The sequence below is a fragment of the Watersipora subatra genome, chromosome 6 (assembly GCF_963576615.1).
Source record: "Watersipora subatra chromosome 6, tzWatSuba1.1, whole genome shotgun sequence".
In the NCBI taxonomy this organism is placed as follows: Eukaryota; Metazoa; Bryozoa; class Gymnolaemata; order Cheilostomatida; family Watersiporidae; genus Watersipora; species Watersipora subatra.
The window spans coordinates 44,569,651-44,592,280 of NC_088713.1; the positions used below are offsets into that span (position 1 = coordinate 44,569,651).

General features: G+C 36.6%; 2 protein-coding genes across 7 annotated transcripts; one reads left to right on the plus strand and one right to left on the minus strand.

Moving 5' to 3' along the window:
• Window positions 1–6,229: 6,229 nt before the first annotated feature.
• Window positions 6,230–18,393, minus strand: LOC137398560 (uncharacterized). 6 transcript variants are annotated; one of them, XM_068084692.1, is made up of 12 exons: window positions 18,267–18,393; window positions 14,135–14,204; window positions 13,506–13,569; window positions 13,097–13,390; window positions 12,467–12,658; window positions 11,621–11,721; window positions 11,160–11,250; window positions 10,299–10,418; window positions 8,328–8,433; window positions 7,912–8,000; window positions 6,975–7,217; window positions 6,230–6,669 (listed from the first exon to the last, which is right to left on the minus strand). In XM_068084692.1, exons 3-12 carry the CDS (start codon window positions 13,551–13,553, stop codon window positions 6,646–6,648), a joined length of 1,308 nt encoding a protein of 435 aa, XP_067940793.1. In that variant the 5' UTR covers window positions 13,554–13,569; window positions 14,135–14,204; window positions 18,267–18,393; the 3' UTR covers window positions 6,230–6,645. The 6 variants fall into 6 exon arrangements, with proteins under 6 accessions (XP_067940793.1, XP_067940794.1, XP_067940792.1 ...); XM_068084693.1 differs by having other exon boundaries at window positions 18,330–18,390; XM_068084691.1 differs by lacking the exon at window positions 18,267–18,393 and adding an exon at window positions 15,784–15,986 and having other exon boundaries at window positions 12,467–12,604.
• LOC137398295 (uncharacterized) lies at window positions 16,179–22,091 on the plus strand. The gene is made up of 9 exons (XM_068084403.1): window positions 16,179–16,638; window positions 16,826–16,956; window positions 17,084–17,352; window positions 19,847–19,921; window positions 20,577–20,741; window positions 21,061–21,100; window positions 21,209–21,366; window positions 21,567–21,740; window positions 22,044–22,091. The coding sequence occupies exons 1-9, from the start codon at window positions 16,508–16,510 to the stop codon at window positions 22,089–22,091; spliced, it is 1,191 nt and encodes a 396-aa protein (XP_067940504.1). The 5' UTR covers window positions 16,179–16,507.
• Window positions 22,092–22,630: the final 539 nt, after the last annotated feature.

The following is a 22,630-nucleotide window of genomic DNA, read 5'->3' on the forward strand; positions in this document are numbered from 1 at the left end:
TCCAAGCAGAATTAATTGTTCTTTGTATATCAAGTTTATTCTATCACTTCGTTTATATGCGTACTGTCTCTCTTGAAATCTGAGCTGTAACTGTCTGGCATTGGTGAACTCAAAGGTAGATGTGTTGACCTTAGTTATGATTGTTTGGTAGGCCAACAAATATGAGATAAACATGGGTGTAAAACACTAAGTCTGAAGCAACTAATCGACTTGCCATATTATTGCCATTCAAAGACCACAGATTTATGTATTTTTTATTATGTGACAGCTCAATGATTAATCATTCTGGCAGCAACTGCCGTCACGTTTTTACTAGTAAAACAAATCCTTTACACTCCCCCCTTTAATTTGACACAGGGAGGTGGCAAATTAACCTTTTAGTAATTATTTTAAAAAGTAAACTGAACCACGAAATACCAAGGGCTAATTTATGAAGTTGTTCGTCATACTGCTAACATGGCGTATATGTATGTTTATTATGTTCATGAGGGTATATATGTGTATGTGATGTATGGGTTAGTATATGTGGTTAACGTGCATATGTTTTTGTAAGTAGTATTGAGTATGTATGATGTGAGTATACTTGGCACTATGCTTGTTCTGGTCTGTAAATTAAAACTACCTTGTGAGCTGGTCGCTCGTAGAAAGATTGTTCGTTATCCTTTTTGTTTCGTTTGTCAGCTTGTTTGTTTGCTTGTTGCAGCTTGACTTTCCTTACTAGCCCGTCAGCACTAGGCATAACTTCTTCAATCTTTCCTAGGGGCCAGTGAGTGCGGTTTGTGTCAGGCTTTTTTACTATAAATGGTCCAAATACGTCACACCCTGCGTAGGTGAATAGTGGAAAAGGTTCTGTTCTTTTCTTAGGGATTGGAGCCATTTGCTGTCCTTGAAGGTTTGCTCTGAGTCTTTTGCAGATTGTGCATGAGTTGATAACTGATGATATGATCGAGTGTCCTATGACCCAATATCCTCTGAGGTGCAGTTGTGCTCGTGTTGATCGTCGTCCCTGGTGGCCCGTGAGAACATGATAGTGCCTCACCATTTGCATGGTTATGGGGTCCTTCGGTAGAATTATAGGGTGTTTTTTACCATATTCTAGATGATGACCATACTTTAGTTGGCCTCCAACTCTGAGGAGTCCATCAGAGTCCACAAATGGGTGTAATTTGTGAAGTTGCTTGGTTGCTCCTGAGTGTTCTAGATCTTTTTCATCTTGGTAGGTCTCCTTGGTAAGTATACACAAGTAAAGTTTGTCATCAATAGACAATCCTGTAGTTTCATTAGTGGGCTGAAAATCTGATTCCAAAATGTTCTGGATCTGCTGTGGTGTGGGCACAGATGAGTATGGTGCAAACACGACTTCTTTTCTTAGTAGGTTGTCATCTTGCACCTCTTTAGTGATAATTCTGTGAGTAAAGCATTTGCTGGTTTGATCTGTGTTTGCTTGATGGTTGCCGGTGATGCTCCAGCCTAGTACAGTTCTCTTGGCATAAGGTTTTTCTGGTGTGTTGACGATGACTTCCAGTGGTGTGTGTGCAGCATTAACATTTGCTCCCAAAAGGATTCCAACATCAATGTTCAAGAGGGGAGGGAGCTCGTCTGAAATGTGTCTAAGATGTTTCCATTTCTTTGCTGCTTCCTGGGTAGGGATATGACCTTTGTTAATAGGTATTTCGGTAGCAGTTGTTGTCATTGAAGGCAGTTTAACAGTGTATTGCTTCTTATAGCCACGTAACTTAAGCCCTTGTATTTGCTTGTTTGTTACCTCGGTTTGTTGAGTCATTGTGTGTAGCATCATAGATTGCTCTACTGTATCAGATGAGAATACATTAAGTTTTTTCACCAGATTTTCGCTGATAAATGATCGATCTGACATTGAATCCACTAGAGCATAAGTGAGCAGTTCTTTCGATGACCTTTTGTATCCAACATAGACGGGCATGATGAACATACTCATTGATTCTTCAGCACTTCGAATACTGTGACATTCTGCTTCCTTAGATTGAGTGTTTCGAGATGTCGGCTCAGTGGCATTAGTTTCTGTCGCATCAGCGGTTTTTTGTGGTTTTGGTTGTTCGTTCTTTAGTTGAACAGTTTGACTTGGTTGAGACAGTTTGCTTTGTGCCTGTTGATTACCTTTTTTGTTGTTCTTTATCTTGCTGTGGTTGACTGTAGCATGCCCTTCTTTGCAGCCAGGAACTTGGCACTTTATTGGCGTTTTGCATTCTCTGTAGCCGTGCCCTGTGTTCAAACAATAGAAGCACAAATTGTTGCTTGCTATAAACTGCTGTTTGTCTTCTTCGGACATTCTACTTAGAAATCCACAGTCTGATGTAAAGTGGTTTTGCTTCTCGCACTTTATGCAATGTTTGCCCTTGTTGGGTGTCGTCTTTGACTCTATAGCGTGACACGTTCCTCTTGAACGGGATTTGTCAGTTTCTTTATTCCTTCTCTCTCCTTTCTTGTTGTTATCTGTGTCATTGAGGGGGTTGCATGCAACCTTTACTTCATACTTGAGGAATGTACAGAGATCTGATAGATTTGGCCATTCTCCATGTGATTCATGGTATTTCGTTGTTTTATGTATCCATTTTCTTCCAAGGTGCACAGGTAGCTTCTTGATGATCTTTTGCTGTTCTGACAATGTGTTTAACTCCCTTAGGCTCGCCACTTTGACCATCGCAGCTGAACACTGCTTCAGAAATCCCAAGTACTCTTTCAAAGCTTGTGGATCATTAGCAGCCACTTGTGGCCATTGATAGAGCTCTTGTTTGTAAGCTTTCCCAACTTGGAACTCATCTCCAAATTCTTCGTCTAGAGCTTCCAAAGCCTCTTTCAGTGCATTTTCATTTCCTACAGTGCAGTATGCATCGATAAGTTTGTGATGGTCCGTACTGAGATATGTGCGTAGAAGAGCTAATTTGTCTTCCGGTCTGCCCTTTCTGTCCAGAATAAATCTATTCACTGATGTTTTCCAATCAGGATAGTCTGTGAGTTTTCCTGTGTATATGAAGGGTTTTGGTACTTTGAGTTTTGGGTGTTCATTAGCGTAGTTAATTGCCTCCACAATGGCTCCTGCTAGTGATGAGTGTTCCGAATTTGGAGTGGGATGTCTTTGAGGATTATCTATCTGCATCTCTTGAAGGTGGCTATGTAGACTCGGTAAGGGGGTTGATTGTTGTTGATCTGTAGTGTGCTGGACTTCGTGGTCACTGGTAGCCAAGTTAAAATTTGCTCTTGTAGCCTTTAGCCTAACAGGTTCACTTGCTTTTGTTGCTCTATGTACTTGGGCGTCTGTTTGCGTTTCTGAGCTAATTAAAACCACAGAAGGTGCTTTTGGTGTTGGTAATCTCAACAAACTCGTTGCTTCAACTTCTTCTGTTGCTGCTAGTTCTAACACTTGTCGTTTTATTTGTTCGGCTGTGATTTCGCCTTGAAGTTTTGCCCGTTTTATCTCTTGTTGCTTTTTAGCGAGTTGTAGCTCTTGTTGCAGTTTGAGCTCGGCTAGTTCTGTTTCTAGTTCTTCTTGTATAGCTAACATTTGTAATTCAGCCCTTTTAGCTTCTTCTGCGGCTCTTGCTTCATGAGCTTTACGACGTAGCTTTGATGAGCTGCTAGAGTTGGTGGATGTTCCACTGGTGCTAGTCCGTGTTGACCGAGAATTTAAGGAATATGCCTTCTGTGGTTCATTTCCATTGCAGAGTTTAGCACTAAGATGGCTCATCAACTCTTCTAGTTTGTCTACTAAATTTCTGTTATCATGTGTGAGCCTATCAACTTCAAGGCCAATAGGTTTAGGTGCTCCAGATAGTTCGTCGTTCAATTTAGTGTATTCTGTGTGAATTTTAGCAATGGACTTTTCAAGTTCAGTTTTTACTTGTGCCAAGCGATCGTAGTTTGTGTTTACAGCAGTGCTTTGTATTTCACGAAGCATTAGTTCATGATATTGACTTTGTGCATCAGTTTTAGCTTGAAAATTTTCAACCTTAGCTTTGTTTACATTCCTTTGTGAGATTCTAACACTACTTGCATGGTCTGCTCTTGCATTATTAGTTGCTTCTGTGAGGTGGTTTGATTCACCTAGTTGTGTATGCTTGTCACTTGCTGCAATGTGTTCTGTTTCAGTTTCTTGTTGAGTACTAACAATTCCACTTTCATTTGCTGCTGCACCATGATTGGGTTCATTTATCTGTGGGGGTGTGTCTGTTTCAATGCTGTCCTTTGCGGCCATTTCAAGTCAATTTGTGTGATTACTCATGAAATCTGAGTGGTGTAATTGTTAGCAGTAATAGAGAACAACTCCCTGTAGTGGATTATAATTGTAACGCCCAGAGATTAAAATGAATTGCCCCTCACAGTGTCAAATAAACAGCATATGAAATGACCCCCTGTAAATTTAATTAATTATCTGATGGCAGCTGCTCTCAGAGTCACTCTACTAATGAAGCAGTGACATCATGTAAAACCAAAGTAATTTCTATTAATTAAACGAGGTTTTTAAATGACAATGCAATGGGTGGGCAAGTCTATTAAAAAATAGACCTGGCTCTTAAAAGGTGCAAAAAGAATGCGATACATATAAAACATGTGAAACACCATGCTACCTAACTATGAAAAACCTGACTAACTAGACAAGAAGTGACGATATCATGTCTGGGTTGAGGTGTGTTGTAGTTCTTAGCCATAAGTTTCACTAGCCATAAGTGTCACTGTAACAACTCCCGGATTGTCAAGCTTTAAGGTTAACTGATGTAAGCTGGTAGAAAGGTGTGTGGTTGTTTATTTTGTTCAATATGTATTTCTACCATGTAGTAGGCTACACTGTGACACTAAAAATTATAACATAGTATAGTTGGTAAATTGAAAATGTAAACGATATTGTAATATATTAGAGTAAGACAGCAGCATGCATATGCAAATAGTTAAAATTGATTATAACAACAATCTTAACATGCAGTAAAATGCCAGGTTCGTGGTTGCAGAAAAGATACAAATACAATAAAATTGCAATATTGAATTTATAAACTTAAATACCTTAATGCGGCCTTTTAATCCTGAGAGTTATTATATTAGTTGGTTGAATGTCCAAGCAGAATTAATTGTTCCTCGTATATCAAGTTTATTCTATTACTTCGTTTATATGCGTACTGTCTCTCTTGAAATCTGAGCTGTAACTGTCTGGCGTTGGTGAACTCAAAGGTAGATGTGTTGACCTTAGTTATGATTGTTTGGTAGGCCAACAAATATGAGATAAACACAGGTGTAAAACACTAAGTCTAAAGCAACTAATCGACTTGCCATATTATTGCCATTCAAAGACCACAGATTTATGTATTTTTTATTATGTGACAGCCCAATGATTAATCATTCTGGCAGCAGCTGCCGTCACGTTTTCACTAGTAAAACAAATCTTTTACACTGATCATTGCGACTATGTTACCAAAAACCCCTTTAAGCGTCTGAATTTTTTTGAAGTTTCTCTGAGCTTCTGAGATCTGAAAGAGAATTTAGGAATTCATATATATTATATTTATTAAGATATGCCACTCTTATCATCCATTTCTGACAACCTGAGCTGGTTTTGCTTTACCCGTTCATATCCATAATTCCTGTGCAAAACACAATTGCTGAATTGCTGATTTATCTGACAGGTTGTTTTGGTTCTGAACCTAAATTGGAGGATTAATCCCTTATAATTATATTCATATACAAAATGAAATTGAGATACTTTTGATAAAAAACTTGGACAAAAAAGACAATTTATGATATATGAGTAGTAGATGTTATACACTGTAAAAAAATCTATGCAGTATTCAATCACCTCAGATGGTCATTTTTCAATGCACCTGAAAAACTACACACTCGAAAATTATGCAATGTCCATGCGCTATTCATTCAATAAAAACACACTTCTATTCATCGTTTTATGCGATGTGCAACTAAAAATTAACGCACTGCTGATGGTCATTTTTCAAGGCAATTTCTATTCACACTGTGCATTAATCATAAAACCAAAATATGTACGCACTTAGCGTTTAAAAATTGCAGTTTTTAAACATTGACTGAGTTTTCTATACGAAGACGATTTTCACACGCTGAGTGCATTTAGCATTGCAACCTGGTTTTACACGCTTGGCGCATTATATTTTAGGGTCAAATTTGAACGCAGCAAGTGTTTACAAGTTTAATCACTTTACAAACAGCTCTGCGTTTTTTTCAGCCAAGGATATTTTTAAACAGCGAGTATATATAATTTATTATTAACATTTAATAAAAGCACTAAATAACTCGAAAAACACACACAGCATTTAATAAAAGCACTAAATAACTCGAAAAACACACACACCATTTAATAAAAGCACTAAATAACTCGAAAAACACACAGCATCTGTTTGATCAAGATCGATTTAGAATAATAATTAAAAAAAACTATCTACAATAATATAAAAGAGAGCACGATTCCATAAAATCCATTGAGTAAGCCCAAACCCCAAATCACGTAAATAATTCGCTCTAAAAGTGGTGTCACTTTGGCATACTGGATTGGAAAGGTTACTATTTCGTGTGAATTGTGTTCTATGAATTTTGTTGTTATGTTTTAGACTTATAGCGTTCCAGGCTTTGCCGGCACTTGCTTTTCTTCGCCTACTCATCGTCGGCTCGGCTTTCCTGCAAAAGAGAAAAAAAATGTTTCTATGATTTATGATAATTCCAACATGAAAAATAAACGTTAAAAATAAGACTAGGAAGACGGCAAAAAGCTCGACCAATGAGTTTAGGATATGAGTGTTCTCGGAAATTTTAGTTTCAATGATTTTACAACTGGTTGAAATCGTTTTTTGCGCCAAAAGTTACATTTTGGAGTTCTCTTCTCATAAATTATATGATAAATTGCTACCATAGAAATTCATTCGAATCCTACTTAGTTTTTCGACAGATATAAAACTAGCATAGCTGAGTCATTAGGTACTCACCCGCTTCATTTTTTCCATAAATTTGTCGACAGACAAATACTTGCTTCCCTTTCTCACGGTGCTGGAGCCCAAGAAGGTAAACTCCAGCAGCTGGCCAAACTTCTTGGCGTCGCCAAACTCGATGTCCCCAATGTAAAATACTGCCAGAAGTTTTAGCAGGACGAGAGGGTCCTCACTAACGCTTAACTTTTCCCCATCCACACAGAGTTTCCCAAATTTGAGGTGGGGAAGAGAATGGCTTACCTAAAACAGTAAAAAGTAAGTCAGATTGGAGCCGAAACCAGTCCAGCCAATTTATGACGTCAACAACATGCCTATAGAAACATCCTAATAACCTCTAACACGCTGAGTTGGAGTTGCGAACCCATAGCCGGGCTAATGTATGACGTCAACAACATTCCTATAGAAACATCCTAATAACCTCTAACACGCTGAGTTGGAGTTGCGAACCCATAGACGGGCTAATGTATGACGTTAACAACATTCCTATAGAAACATCCTAATAACCTCTAACACGCTAAGTTGGAGTTGCGAACCAATAGACGGGCTAATGTATGACGTTAACAACATTCCTATAGAAACATCCTAATAACCTCTAACACGCTAAGTTGGAGTTGCGAACCCATAGACGGGCTAATGTATGACGTTAACAACATTCCTATAGAAACATCCTAATAACCTCTAACACGCTAAGTTGGAGTTGCGAACCAATAGACGGGCTAATGTATGACGTTAACAACATTCCTATAGAAACATCCTAATAACCTCTAACACGCTGAGTTGGAGTTGCGAACCAATAGTCAGCCTAATTTATGACGTTAACAACATTCCTGTATAAACATCCTAATAACCTCTAACACGCTAAGTTGGAGTTGCGAACCAATAGTCAGCCTAATGTATGACGTTAATAAGTTACCGAACTAAGAAATCCACTCACTTTGTGTTCGGGTGTTTCGGCCAGCATCTTTTTGTCTCCAAGGCGCTTTCCAATCACGATCACCAGTTTCTCAAATCCAGAATCATTCGCTGCAAACAAAGTATTTTTGTTATATTTAAACTTTTTTTGACTACACACTACCAGGTAAGACCTCCAACAATAGAGACTAGTTCTTGTTTAAGCTGCTGCACATGTAAAGCATTGGAATGGAAAATAGGGTGAGACAAACTCCGTAGATTACTATTATCGTGAGGTAAAAAGCCAGTAATACTGACTAAAATCATGGGCACCCGACTCCGACTTATATCATTTTGGCGGTTGATATTATTTTGATAATTGAGCCGTTGCTAGCGCATAAAGTAACATATTGTTCTGCAAAGAAAGTACGTAAATTTGAAGATAATAAATACACTTACGATTAGTCTCTTTTGGACATGCAGCCATGAACAAATCCTCTGCTCGCTTTCCCAACGCGTCCAAATCCAAGTCCCGATTCAGAAGGAGCTCAAGCTCAGGTATAAGCTAACAAGCAATAAAAAAATAAGCAACTTCAAAATATCGACGCTAATTTGAAAGAAGAAGACATTTTAGCAAGCGAGAAATAAAGTACAAACATTTATCTTCAATATTCTTCCTGTAGCAAATCTATAGAATTCAAGAAATATCGACATTCAGTCGACTTGCCCGTAAATAAAAACTAGTTATGACCCTCAATGAACCACTTTACTGCTCTTACATGAAGTAATTCTAAGCCCTCAACGATATAGACCTTTAACAAACTTAATACGAGTTGACAATATTATTTATATAATCAAAAAACTTTGGTGGTGAATTTTTAAAAGCTGTGGTCAGATAGATGTCCAGTCAGAAACACATATCTGACCTGACCACAACGCCGAAATTTTTTTAGAAATTCAATTATGCTGAAGCCTACTTAGATAGTAATAATTACAATGTAAAAACCTAAACGCATAGGGTCAGATGAATGAAATCGAAGCTAGAAATGTGAGTTGTCTTATATGTGTAGTTTAAACGATGGATAACTAGCAGGCATGTGATTTCCAAAATTCATTTTAGCTTGCTGACGGAAGTCGTTGACAAAGTACTTTGAGCAAAAGCCCGAGGCAGCATTTCAATCATAAAATTATGAAATAAATGTGTTTATATACTGAAGTGGATAGATAAAAATACCACCTAAGGTATACTTAAATGGTGAAGGCAATGAATAGCGTACAGTAAGCCAGCGTTCGGAGCTAATACAAAATAGCTTAAAATAAACTTTTTAGCTTATGAATCACATCCCTGACTGTGATTTGCCATAATTTGCCTGTATAATGCTAGAGGTGCAGGATTATCTCTTTGCCGGAAAACACGGCAAGGCTGTCGTGTTTTCCGGCTAACCCTCTCCCTATTCCACCTTAGATTAAACACTGTCCTACCAGCAGGAATATGTTACAAGCCCAAACTACAATTTTATAGAAAACACATACTAACAATAATGGTTTATGCACATGGGCAAGTTGGAGTGGAATACATAATAGTAAAACAATACCTTACTCTTTCTTGAAATTTATTCCTTTGATTTTGGGCCCAAACATATTTATTTTTAAAAAATAGCCAACAAATCTAGACTTCATAACTTTTTGCTCATAAATTTTCAGAAATTGCTTATTACTAAGAAAACAGGCTAGGAATTCTGACTTAGAGAAGGTATGCCATACATTTTCAGTGAAAACATAGTTCAAAGTCTATGCCAAAGACATATTTGGGAGTAGAGTGCTGAAGATTTTTTAGAAGACCATAAAGTTATCCTCTGATTATGGAGAAGAAAACTCCTAATAGATAGGCAGTAAGTCTGCTCAGTGGTAGGATTACGTTCAATGCTGCGCCAGAATAGTGCTAAATAAAAACTTGGCAATCGTTTAATCCAGTGGCCAGATAGGACAGGCAACTGCCGAAATTGACCATAATCCGGCAAGTCATCCATCGTTTAAACTATAAATTACTGTGCACATATTATAAATTCCCTCCATAGAGAGAAACTAACTGGAATTTTCCCCTTGCAATGAATTTCAGTTCAACTCGGTCTCCAATAATATATAACATTTAAAGTTTCAGTTAATCCCAAGACTAAGACATTATTCTTTGAGAAACTATAAAGAGTGACGAGTCTAGTCAAGTTTATTTAAAATTGTGCTTTGGAAGTAGGTAGCCATCTTCAGCTCATGCAAATTGGTATTCGGTGCAGGTTGTATTGCAAAGACTTCGCTTGTAGCTTTTTAATATCAATCCACTAAAACACTACGTGAGACCTGGGCTCAAAATAGGATACTGGGAGAATGGGCAAAATTTTGAAAGTTCATGTTATTTTGGAGAGTAATACTTACAAAAGCCTCCTGTCCATAAATTGGCCACTCAACAACCATGCCACTCCAACCATCTTTCATGTTCTTAAAAGCCTCTTTCCTAATAGACAATGATGGACGAAGCATCTCCTTTACCGCACTCTGCAATATGAAGACTGATTATAGAGTTCTTATAGTTTACTGTGGTTAAAGTTAGGGCATCATCAACGAAAACTACAAATTTTATTCAACTTGCTATAAAGGGTGAAAAGTTACCATAAAAATTTCAACAATAATCAAGTTTAGCCGTGCCATCAGGGAGTATATAACTGGTTACATAATAGATTGTTAGAAAAATGTCCACCTTTTCAAAGAAGTGGAACCCTAAAAGCCGTGACACTGACACTCCATGCCTCATTATAATATTATTCGAAACGCGACTGTCAGTGAATGCTGCCATTAGAAATATAAGCAAATCTTTAATTTAGAAGCGATTTTGGCGGCGACAAAGTGGAGCCCGATCATTAGCAACAATGATGTATAACAAGAATGGTAATACCACAACAAAAATTACTTGAAACATTTAGCGGATGAAACAAAAGGCGCTCGAAAGGCTGTTGCATAATCAAGACTCCCTCATATATTTTAAAAACACAATAAAGCAAGCTGCACACACCTAAGAGATCTACTGAAAGCAACACAAGATGTTGGTTATAAATTAGTACCACTAGCCTAGATCAAATTTGTGATCCTCATTGTCTGCGTTGGAGTTGCACCCACTATAAGCGGCTACTTCGATCTTATTTTATAGTGGGGGTAACTCCAACGCAGACAATGAGGATCACAAATTTTTATCTACCGCTAGCCCCTGATACTCTTATTGAGTAAACTATGCTACCTTACCTGTGGAATTGTGTCAAGATTTTGAACCCGCAAATTCCTCTTTTCCTTGCTCGGAGAAACCACTAGTGCCTCTGCCCTCACCACTATATCCCTGTAAGAAATTAAAAGATGAAAATTATGGCTACAGAAGACAAAGTGTTTGTCGCATTTTTATGAGTTATATGAGTAGAAATCTTATGAAACATTGAGATGTCTATTTGTCCTTGCAAAGGGAGGGGGATGTGCGGATAATAGATTACAATGATTCACTTCAAACAAAGATCAAAAGCATAACATACATAAAAAACATATTATAATGCTTATAACATACATAAACATACAATATTATAATGCTTATCATCAAAACCTAAGACGTCAATATAAATTGCGATTCTGATTGACTATTCATCTCAAACGGTAAATTTTAAATTATTTTTATGACGTCAACAATAAAGAGGAGAATTAACAAGTAAAATACGAACCCGGTGACCGAAGCAGCAGGTTCTTGATCGAGTTTTTGTTTTTTCGCATAGTAGCTTCTTTTGTTTCTTACGCTGCAAGATAACTGTCTTTTGAAAACCTTCTACAAGCAAAGAATGTAGATCCTGATAAACTATAGATGCGCAAAAAAATAGTATGATTACAAAACTAAAAAGGGAGTATAAAAATATCATATGTGTATAGATTAGCTAGCATGAAAACCAGAGAGAGTTGCTCAGTTCTAGTCCATCAGACAGAATATTTTCCAATCATCTTGAAACAAATTTAAAGTTTACCCAGCTTTGGACTCTTGCAATGGTGGTTATGCAAATCAACGCTAGATTACACTGGCTCATAGCGTTTACTATGATAGTAAAAAAATAAAGCTAACCCTTCATTCCTAATATAAAGCTGAAATGAAGCTATGCCTCCCCAAACAACAATTAGAAGCTCAATCATTTCAGTTTCAGTTGCATAAATATCAACGGAAGGGCTTACATTTTCTGGATCACTTATTACACTTCTCATAATAAATATGAAAATATCACTCAATAGCCCATATTAACATTCATAGTGAATGCATGAAAATAAATGACAGAGTAGACAACTCCGACAGGTATTTAACAAGCATTAGGTATCTCTCTCCCTCCCTGAGAGGGTCAAATGCTTAGAAAATTTCTACATACACGAAATAACCCTTGATGGATAACGGATATGATGTAAGTTTCTGTATAATAAATTGTGGAAAGCTGCACGCCAATGCCAAGTATTGCTAAATGAATCTGCAGGACAGTAGGCTACATGCCCGGTAGTAAGTAGACCTATTCACGATTATAAAAAAAACTCACGTAGCAATCCTTATCTTCGGTATAGCTAGCGTCTTTGAAGATGTCACTCTTATCTGGAAATTGCCTCAGGACTTTTAGTACCACACTATCGTAGTTGGGTCTGCTGTGACTATGGGACCAATTAGCTTCCCCAATCGCCTGTACAACCATTTTCCTGGTCTCTCGTCCAGTAAATTGAGGTACATTGAGCTCCTATAAAACAATAAAACTGAGTTCTTACTTACTATAGGGAAAAGCCATAGTGTATATTAACTTTTAAGGCAAATTACTTAATTAATTGCCTAAGGCGGAGTTTTTCTCATAGACAGAAAATACTGCAGTGTAAAATGCATAGTGTCTGCTCGAACGATAAAGTGTGACTACCAAGAGTTGCCCATTACAAGCGCTTTCAATCAAGGCTAACCTACTAAGATTCAACAATTCAAACAGCACCATACTTAGCAGGTCTAATGTACGTAAAAATTTACATTACAAATTTAAGTTGTGCAATCAATTCAACATTATCGACAGCCAAAGAACAGCCAACGAATTTAGACAGGTCGACAGGATTTATTTTCTCTAGCTAACCTCAATAAATATTAACAACAGCAACAACAACAACATAATTTACAGTATATTGCTGTTACTCACTCGCATAAACAATGGAGAGCTAGAGGGTGTTGAAACAGTCGCCTCAGCAGTGGCAGAGGCTGAAGCAATAGGTTCGGCGGCAGGTGATCCTGAAATAGCGGAAACAGCAGAGGAAGGTGTTGAAACCGCAGGTCTAGGTGTGGTAACCACAGGTCTAGGTGTGGTAACCACAGGTCTAGGTGTGGCCGGCATGGAAGCAGGTGGTGATGCGACCGCAGCGCCGAGTGTTGAAGCAGTTTCATTAGGTGTTGGTAGTGTAAGCGCAACAGAGGGGGCAGCACTTGGTAAGTTATTCTGAAAATGCAAAGACCAATAATAGAGGCGCCTCCGATATAAATGATATGCATAAAACTATTATACTCAACAATAATCAAGCTAAATTTTGCTAAAAGAAGAACGTAAAATTTACCTTTTGAACACTTTTGACAAGCTCTTTGAGTCTTCGTAGGTATTTCATACATTTCCCCAGAGAGCTATAAGGAAAGTTCACATACTTAACATAATGCCATAGTAATACTTACTAGTAAAGTTTACAGCATAGGTAAATGTAAATCCAAAACTGGCCATTTCAGAATGTCTTTTTGGATCCACATAAAAACGTAACGCAATGCAATCATAAGCAATTCTTAGCCAATTCTTAATTCTTCCTGTCATACAAGTTAAAATGGCGAACAAAAATGATTGACATTGCTAAAGCCTAAAACAAATTGCAAACCCTAGCTATCAACTAATCCATTTGGGGAGGTAATGTAGTTGATCTTTGTTCTTCGCCTAGACAGTATTTTTGTACTCCTTGGCAATAAGAACTCCTTGGCAAAAAGAAGCTGAGTTGCAAGTAGGCCTAATTTCTATTTGAACCACAGGCCGGCCAAGGTGTTTGGTAGCGCTCGGACGGTGGTGCTCGCCCGAGCACCACCGCCCGAGCGCTACCGAACACGTTGGCCGGCCTGTGATTTGAACAACCAACTGGCGGAGGTTATAACATAGACATGAATACCATGATCGCGTAGTCTATCAGACCAAACAAAGACAACTCACCCAACACCAAGCTGCTGAAGCTGCTCTGGTTGCAAGTCAGGTATCACTTCTTCATCAAGGATATCATTATCTAAAATGAATTCATAAAAAAATCAAACCATACCAGTCTTGTTGGAGGAAAATAATTCCTAGTGAGTTAACTTATATCCTTAATTAGAGAGAGCAGTAGCAGCAGCCCCCACAGACTCACAGAGTTAGAGTTGAATTCAAAGTTACAAAAAAATAGTGACAACCTAATCATTCCAACTTAATTCTAAATCATTGATTTGGGCACCAATGTTGAAGAACCTTTGAATACTCATTGTGGCTTCAATTAGCTCGTTAGAATATTCTTAGCCAATAGCGTATCTGGTAACAAATCTATGCTCATACAGTGAGTCAAGTATTTCATTTATTTGTATAACTTGACAACCATACAACCATACAACCATAAAGTGACACTAATGAGTAACTGAAGGTGCAACTTTTTTGTGATTACAGCTGTCAGAATTTAGTTGCCTTAGTTGGAGTAAAAGTTAAAAGTTAATGAAAGAAAATATTGAAATATAATTCCGACTTAGCAGCCTAGTACTACTAGGCTACTAAGTCTTAATTATATTTCAATCTTTTCTAGGCTAGTAGTAGTACCACAGCCACCCAGGCACAAATGGATGGTGGGGTGGGTGGCTGTGGCTGTGGCTAGTACTAGTAGTCAACAAGATAGTGTAAAAATTAATTATTCAAATGCTGGCTGGCTGCACCAAGGAGTTGGCTACACAAATGTATTTAAGGGTAAGAACACAAGATTTGAAACGAATGATGTTGGAAGTGTGGTGATTGTAAAGATTACTTCTTTCTTTGGCCTTCTTTCTATTCTCTGTTTAGTAGGCTTACATAGGCATTGTGTTTTATACCTTTGAAATTTTAACTACTCTATGGCCTAAACAAGAAATTTTAATTACTCTATAACCCAGGCTTGAATTGTGTCGGCAGTAATCTTTTCTCAATTGAAAACCTCTGAATGTTCTTACAAACAAAATTTCCTTCATGACTTCTATCAAAGACTAAAGAGTTGTATGTGGGATACATACAACTCCTTGCTCCTATCAATATGTCTGTTGCGTTGCATAGGCCTGCATCAAGAACTCCCTGCATGCATATAGCTATCTATTTAATTATGATAAATAATATTCATTCATTGCATATAAATAGGTACGCTTTAGATCTTCTACTGTTCGGGTGACTGCTCTCAAACATACTACTTTATGTAGCGATTAGGCCTCTCTCACAAAAGTAAAAAATATTATTGTTTCATGTTTTCTATAAAAAGGGATTGTAAATTAAAAGAAAGTTGAAACTTGACTTAATAAAGCGAAGAGCCTTTTAATTTAGGTTGATTTCAAGGTCTTGATTTCAATTCAGAAACTTAGGCCTACACCTTTCATTTGTCTAATCCTAGATAGTTGTGATTTTGATTCTGATGATGATTACCCGTTGGGTATGAAACTACTAGTAATAAAATGTTTTAAACGAATTCTATTTTAATATATTTTACGCTTTGTTCAACATTGGGCACTTTAGTAGATGCCTACTTCCAAAGTATATAAAATAAAAATTATCTCGTTGAATTTTAGTGATCAAGTCAAACTATAAATGTAGCGTATACTCACCAAGTAATATTTCGTATGCCGCTGTATCGCCTATCTCTTCAAAAAGGGTTTTGAATTGTTCCATTATTGCAGAAAGTTTGTAACGGCTATTGCTAAAAATCTTAGCCCAACGGATTCAAACGCCAAAGTACTGTAGGTTCAACGGTTACGATACAGTATTCTGACTTGAAATGAACCAACTACACCAAAATTATAGTATTCTCTCTTCATAGCCAAGCCTACTATATTTTATTGGACAAGCTTTCAGCCTAAACAATGACTGCATTGCTATTGGTCTATTGCAACCAATCACATTGTTATTGTCTTGCCTATGATAACCCTTGATAATAAGTTTTATCTGAGTTTATAGATTAGTCCATAAAAAATGGTAGATTGCTTTTGCAATTTTAAAACTTGTTTTAGGACATGTTGTTGACGATACTGCTGTTGAATATATTTCTGCGAACCCGAATCCTGGATCTTGTGGAGGCCCAGTGGACTTTCACTTCAAACTGCCCTATCTTGTACCGAATTCCGACTTAGGCAAGAAATTGTATAGGATATATGTTGGATTTTTGTAATAAGTGTTCTAATATGCCAATTTTCTTTCTGAACAGATCAGACTATAGGGATATTTTGATATTATTTTGTTATTTCAACAAAGTGTCCTCTGAAATGTTAGTAACACTTGCTCTCATTGAGCCATTGGTATTTTGAATAATTGTTAATATTCCAATTTTAGGAAATGCTTTATAGCTGTTCCATATGTGGATTTTCTCACAATTCAAATAAAGTCTTCACTCTCCATGTCATCCGAGTTCATAAACATGATCCAAGGTTTCGGATAACATGTTTCTGCGGCATGAGTTACGGAAGGTATGATATGAAGTTGGCCCTAAAGTCCTATTTGGTATTTTTAAATCTGGCTAATAAATGTCATGTCATATGATAAGGGTTCTGTTTTGAAATTGAGCTAACCATAATGTAAAAGCCCCATTGGAATCAATTTGCCTGATAGGTTGTCAATTTAAAATACACTGAATGGTAGTTGCTTGTTTTACAGCTATCTCAGTTATAGAAGGCACGTTCGTAGGAAACACAAGGACACTGAAACTCATATTGAATCAATGCCTTTAGAACCAGTTGTAGAGCCAGTTTTAGACCCAGATCCGCAATCTCCTCATCATCGTAACAGTAAGTATAAACTCATTATCAGGAAATTCAGACACTATTGGCACATTCTTCCTAAAATTATATTTTTCTCAAAATGGACATGCCAGTCAACAATAAAACGCAATCTTATTCTTGTTAATTGTTTCAGATGAGCAAACTGTTAGACCTCCTTCACTGGAGAAGAACTGTGCCAAATTTATGCTAAGTCTTGCAACAAGTAATATTCCCAATGTACACATTGAAAAGATTGGTTCCACTGTCACTGAGCTGTTGAATGAACAGAAACGATTGTTAACGGATACAGTGCAAAAAGAACATGGAATAGATGTTGGCGGTTTATTCCCCTGTCATGGATTCACGCGTCTAGCCACTCAACACACTAGAATGCGATACTTTAAAGAGAAGTTCAACCTAATTGTGAGTTCTTAATGTGTTTGTACTAAAAAAAAGTCAAATTTTAGTTGACACACTGAATCAAAAAAATTATCTAGCTGTTTGCTGCCTATAATCTAAGAATACAAAGCAAATTCGGAAAAGATGCTGATCAAATCCTTAATATTTTTAAACTAAAGAGTATAATATAGGCCTATAATTCTTCTTGCGTTAACTCTTGGGAGTTTTTAAAAGATTACGATCACTCAGTGTTTCATTTTAGTTAACCCTTTCAGCCCTAATTATTTTCCAGTTGAGTGCCCCCCTGGCCTAATTAATTTTTCACACTCAATATTTAATAAAGTGAGGTGTGTTAGATTGAGCATAAATAAAGCTGCGTTCAAGATAAATGAAAATAGTTTTTTGTAACTTGTTGGTAACATTCTTAGCTACATTTTGATACTAACATATACACATTAGGTTAATCTATATAGGATGTTATTGATAAGATTCAAATCAATACATTTTTTGGAAATCGAAAAGTCTAAGTTTGGCTGCTACTACAAGTCAGCTTTTTGGTTGATAACACTTCAGTAACATATTAGGATAACAAGAAAAGGTGTTATCATCAAGTTGCAAAAAAAAATTTGGAGTTCTAACCAATAGAACTGAAATTATGAGCCTATACGCAATATTATGGCATAATGTAGTTTCCGTTCCATTGTTCAATCAATTGGTATATAAGGTCTATATATCATATTTACATTCTATAAGGACAACATTTATTGCAGTTATGATAATAAACACGAGATGCAAACAACTGGAGTACAAAACTAATATAATGTATCGTTTTTATCAACTAAAATTGTGAAAAGATTTGTCAAATAAAATTTTTTTATTCGAAAAATTTAAAAGTTATAACTATTTAGTAATTTTGATGTTGTGCAATTGAAACCCACTTTGTGCTACTAATAAACGGTCATAGTGTTGTTGTAGATCACTGTCACTGCTAAATTCTTCACCTGAACTAATTATTACGTTAGATTGTAAGATTTAGCCGTTGTCTTTCGGCAAACGCATTCAATATGGCGACCTCCAGAGTTGAAGTTTGAAATCTATCACAGGATTTGCCTAGTAAAATGCTTTTATCCAACCACATTTCTGGTATCAAAACAATCCTCAGACTGTTATCTTTCGAAATAAAGCTATAAAAAAACGATCAACACAAAAGGAGTATCAATAAAGTTACTCAGAAAGTGTCCCGAAAGTGTTGGCTTCAGGCCCAAGTGTGAACAACTTCTCCCGAAATAGTTGGCATCAGGGGTGAGAGGGTTAATGCTTTAGTGTCACAGAGTCCATGGACGTATATTAGCATCCATGAGTTACGAGTTTTCGTGTTGAAATCTCTAGTGTGATAATTGTAATGTAAACAAAAGAACAATGCTGTGACTGTGAATCATAATCATAGTAATAAAGGGTTATCTATGCAGTGAATTTAAAAATTAGCATGATATTTATGCCATAATATATATTAATTATGGCAAAATAGTGAGAATAAGGGCTCATTCTTGATCAATCTTTTCAAACTAGTGTGTTGAAAATTGCTGAATATAGCCCCTGTCACGGAGTGATAGCAAATATGTAATATAAAAAGTCAATGCAGTCCTGGGGCATATTAAAAAATATATTTGACCCACTAGTTATCCTGAATGATTGAGGCCGCGCAGCGGCTGAGGGAGCGCGCTGGCGGAGAGGGTCCGGGAGGGGCGCCTGAGCGCCCTTCCAGTGGGGGGTCCGGGGGTCACACCCGGAAAATTTTTTTCTAAAATGGTGAACATTTACAGCATTTCAGAGCGTTTTGCAAGATTCTACTGAGTCCACAAATAACCAAAATTCGAACATAATATATAATATAAAACAGTCAAAAGTTAAAAGCGAGTACGTATAAAACTACAAATGTATTTAGTATGGTCAAAAACTAGATTTTATATCAAGTTTTTAACCATACAAAACAGATTTGTAGTTGTATATGTACTCGCTTTTAACTTTTGACGATTTTATATTATTTTAGCTCCCAATACCTATATACTATATATCTATATGTCAGTGTATTATGATGGCGCTAGAGATTTAAACAAAACTAACTAATGTCGATTGGCTCAATGACAGCAACATGTTATCTCATAATCTCCTTTGTGATCTTTACTAGATTTAATCATGTTAAGGCAATACAAAGAGGTACTGTTATGTTATGCAATAATACATGATCTCACTAATGAGTTTTGGTTATTTGACCCACTAGTGAAATTTTCACTCACGAAAACTCGTAACTCGTGCCCTGTCAAATACGCCCCTGAATTGCAGTCAATTGACAATATTCACATTAGATCACTTGCCTTGGAACCATTGGGGTGTTTAGAGAAATAAAGATATGATAAAAGCCTGTTTGGAAATAAGCCTCTTTCGTTTGAATTTTCCTTAAAGTGTACACCAACCAATTAATTGTATCCTAACCTAAATGTCGTGTTGTGGCTTGTAGGAATCGACTCCAATTCGCTACAACAACACCGCTAGAAGACCATTTTACTATGTATCCGTACTATCAACTCTCCAGGTAAATACTTGTGCGCTTAATAACTGCAAACATGCAAGATAACTTCTGAGAGAAAATATATGAAAAAGGTTGTCAAATGTGCTGCGCTTGTCATAGTTCTGCGATTTCAATAAGAATTGATTCCTGCTAATTACCGTTAGTGAACTGGCTATGGACAAGTAATTTTTTCAGGATTAGCTCTTTAAATTTTTTTCAGTGACACAGCTAAGTTAGTGTAACAAGTTAGGTTCCCTAGGTTGATAGTTGGTCTACAGTTAGTGAGTTTATTTATAGTGACTTATTTTGCTAATTGGCTTGGCCATGTTCCCATTGTACTGAACATATCTTTATTTCAGACCATTTGTAAACCTAATTTGCTAATGATTATGTAAACAAAGAGCGCCTTAGCTGTTCCCATCAACAATATAGCAATGAACAATAAAGCACTTGTCACCCTGAAGAGTTGCTCTAATTTATCAGACAAATATAAACATCACACAATAGGGTTCCATGAGGAAATTGAGTCATCTTTGACTAGAAACACAACATTGTCGACCAACTATCATCACCTCATGGAACCTAACTAAATGCTAAAAGTACAACCAACATTTTGCTTTCAAAATTATGCAAAAAAGCTTTAGTCTATGTTCTCATGTATTCATTCATCTGTTTGCAGATAATGTTAGATAGTCCAGAAATCCGGAATGTAGTACAGTTTCCAATATTCTCTCCAGATGGGGCAATCAAAGACTGCATAGATGCTGATTATGCACAGAATTCTGACTTTTTTGCTGACGGGCAAAAGATAATGGTAGCAGCCTATTATGATGATATTGAAGTGGTATGTCAGCTCAAATAAAAGTGTGTTGATTTAAGGATCATAAAGCCCTTCAACTATGCTACACAAAACTTATTGGCGACTACTGCCTTCTCAAATTTAAGTGCTCATCTAACACAGAAGAATTGGGCATAATTCTGCGTAGGCCTATAAATAAATTTACCATTTATGTTTCGGTTGTGTCAACATGCAGATGTTCAGGTCCCATCACTGACCGTCGTACATGGCTTTTCAAATACTCAATAGTTTTCATTTTTGTTGATCCTTATCACATGCGTTGGTTTGAGGTCATATTCTTTTGATAATCGTCATATTTTTCTAGGTGAATCCAATTGGCTCCAAAAGAAAAAAGCACAAGATAGGTAAAGTGGAATTTTGCTGCATGTTTTCAGGAACAGAATTTCGTGGTTTTACAATATTTGTTTTTTTTTAAACAGCATATCTCACACTGTTGTGTTTTTCATGGTTAGCTCTTTTCTATTGGACGTTACTGAATGTCCCGCCTCAGCACAGATCCCAATTGAAATTCATACACCTGTTTGCTGTGGCATACTCTGCTGACGTTAAGGAATATGGAGTCCAAGCTATCCTTCTAAAGTTTGCCGAGGAAATTAATGTACTCAAGAAGGTAATCATAATATTCTTATAGTAATAGGTTAGCTTTGAAAACCGGAGCTAGAGCCTGGCAATGAATCTAAACTTCAAGTTATTTGACCTCTTTTCTGGCTAGTGAAAGAGTTTCTTTATGAAAAGTCTATGATCGAAAATGTATTTTATTCCATTGTTTGAAAAGGATAAAACAGTAAAGATTCTATGTCTTTTATTCAGGATGGTATTGAAGTTGTGAATCGGGACGGAAAGGACATCTATAAAGGATCTTTGCTTTTTTTTATTGGCGACACTCCAGCAGCCAATATGGTAGCAGGGTTTAAAGAAGGAGTGGGAGGGGCAGCCATGAAATGTCGGACGTGTTATGGTAGCTCACAAGAGATTATCCAACAGGTTTGTGTGTTATGGTATACAGTTTATTGCAGAAGTGTGCTTGTTGTGTTAACTTTTTTAGTTATGCACTTATCATAAGACTTTTATCTTGAATAGAAGATTGAACAACGCTAAAATGACAGCAAAACGTTCAAAAGCCATGTTGTTTTGTGTGTTAGACACAAAAATTGGTCCCAAAACATGGGGTGACTTTTCCTGGCTATACATAATAAAAGGGTGTCTAAAAACAAAGATCATGACTGTACTCGGTGCAGTTAAATGTTGTGTTAATCCTGGCAACAAAAGATAATTCATTTTTTCTAGAGACCGTTGTCATTAGATCCAGTTGCCACTCATAATCCAAAACCATAACTAACCGAGGATGTTCTTCAATAAATAAAATTCCAGAACTTTGTTTGCAAGCAAGTTTCAGCAATTCTTTAATCTCGTCATCATAAAACTAGCCTTTATTGGCATTATATAATTGTGAAATATTACGGGTAATGCTACCGTTAAATTTTAAACTCATTAAACCCCACTTTCCTTGACCATTTCATGCATTGCATACTTTGGTTTTTGGGTCTGCAGTTTCTCTTTCTTTTTCTTTTTGTGATAACAGATGGCTTGGTTTTGCTGTCAGATTTGTTGCAGTTTTTTTATATTCCCACGCCATTTTGTTTCAAAAATAAATGGAACAGTATTATTTTCAGACTTTCATGTATGTGCAATAACAGGTAAATGTGCTTTTATGTTTTGCACTGAAAATTTTTTGTATTTTTCGGATTATGAACATTTTTAAAATCTGTAGTGGTTATTTTATACTCATTTGTTGTTTTGGATGAAATTTGTTTTTTTTTTCTTGTTCAAATAAATATTACGACTCGAATTGTTTTTATATACTCCAAGCCTAT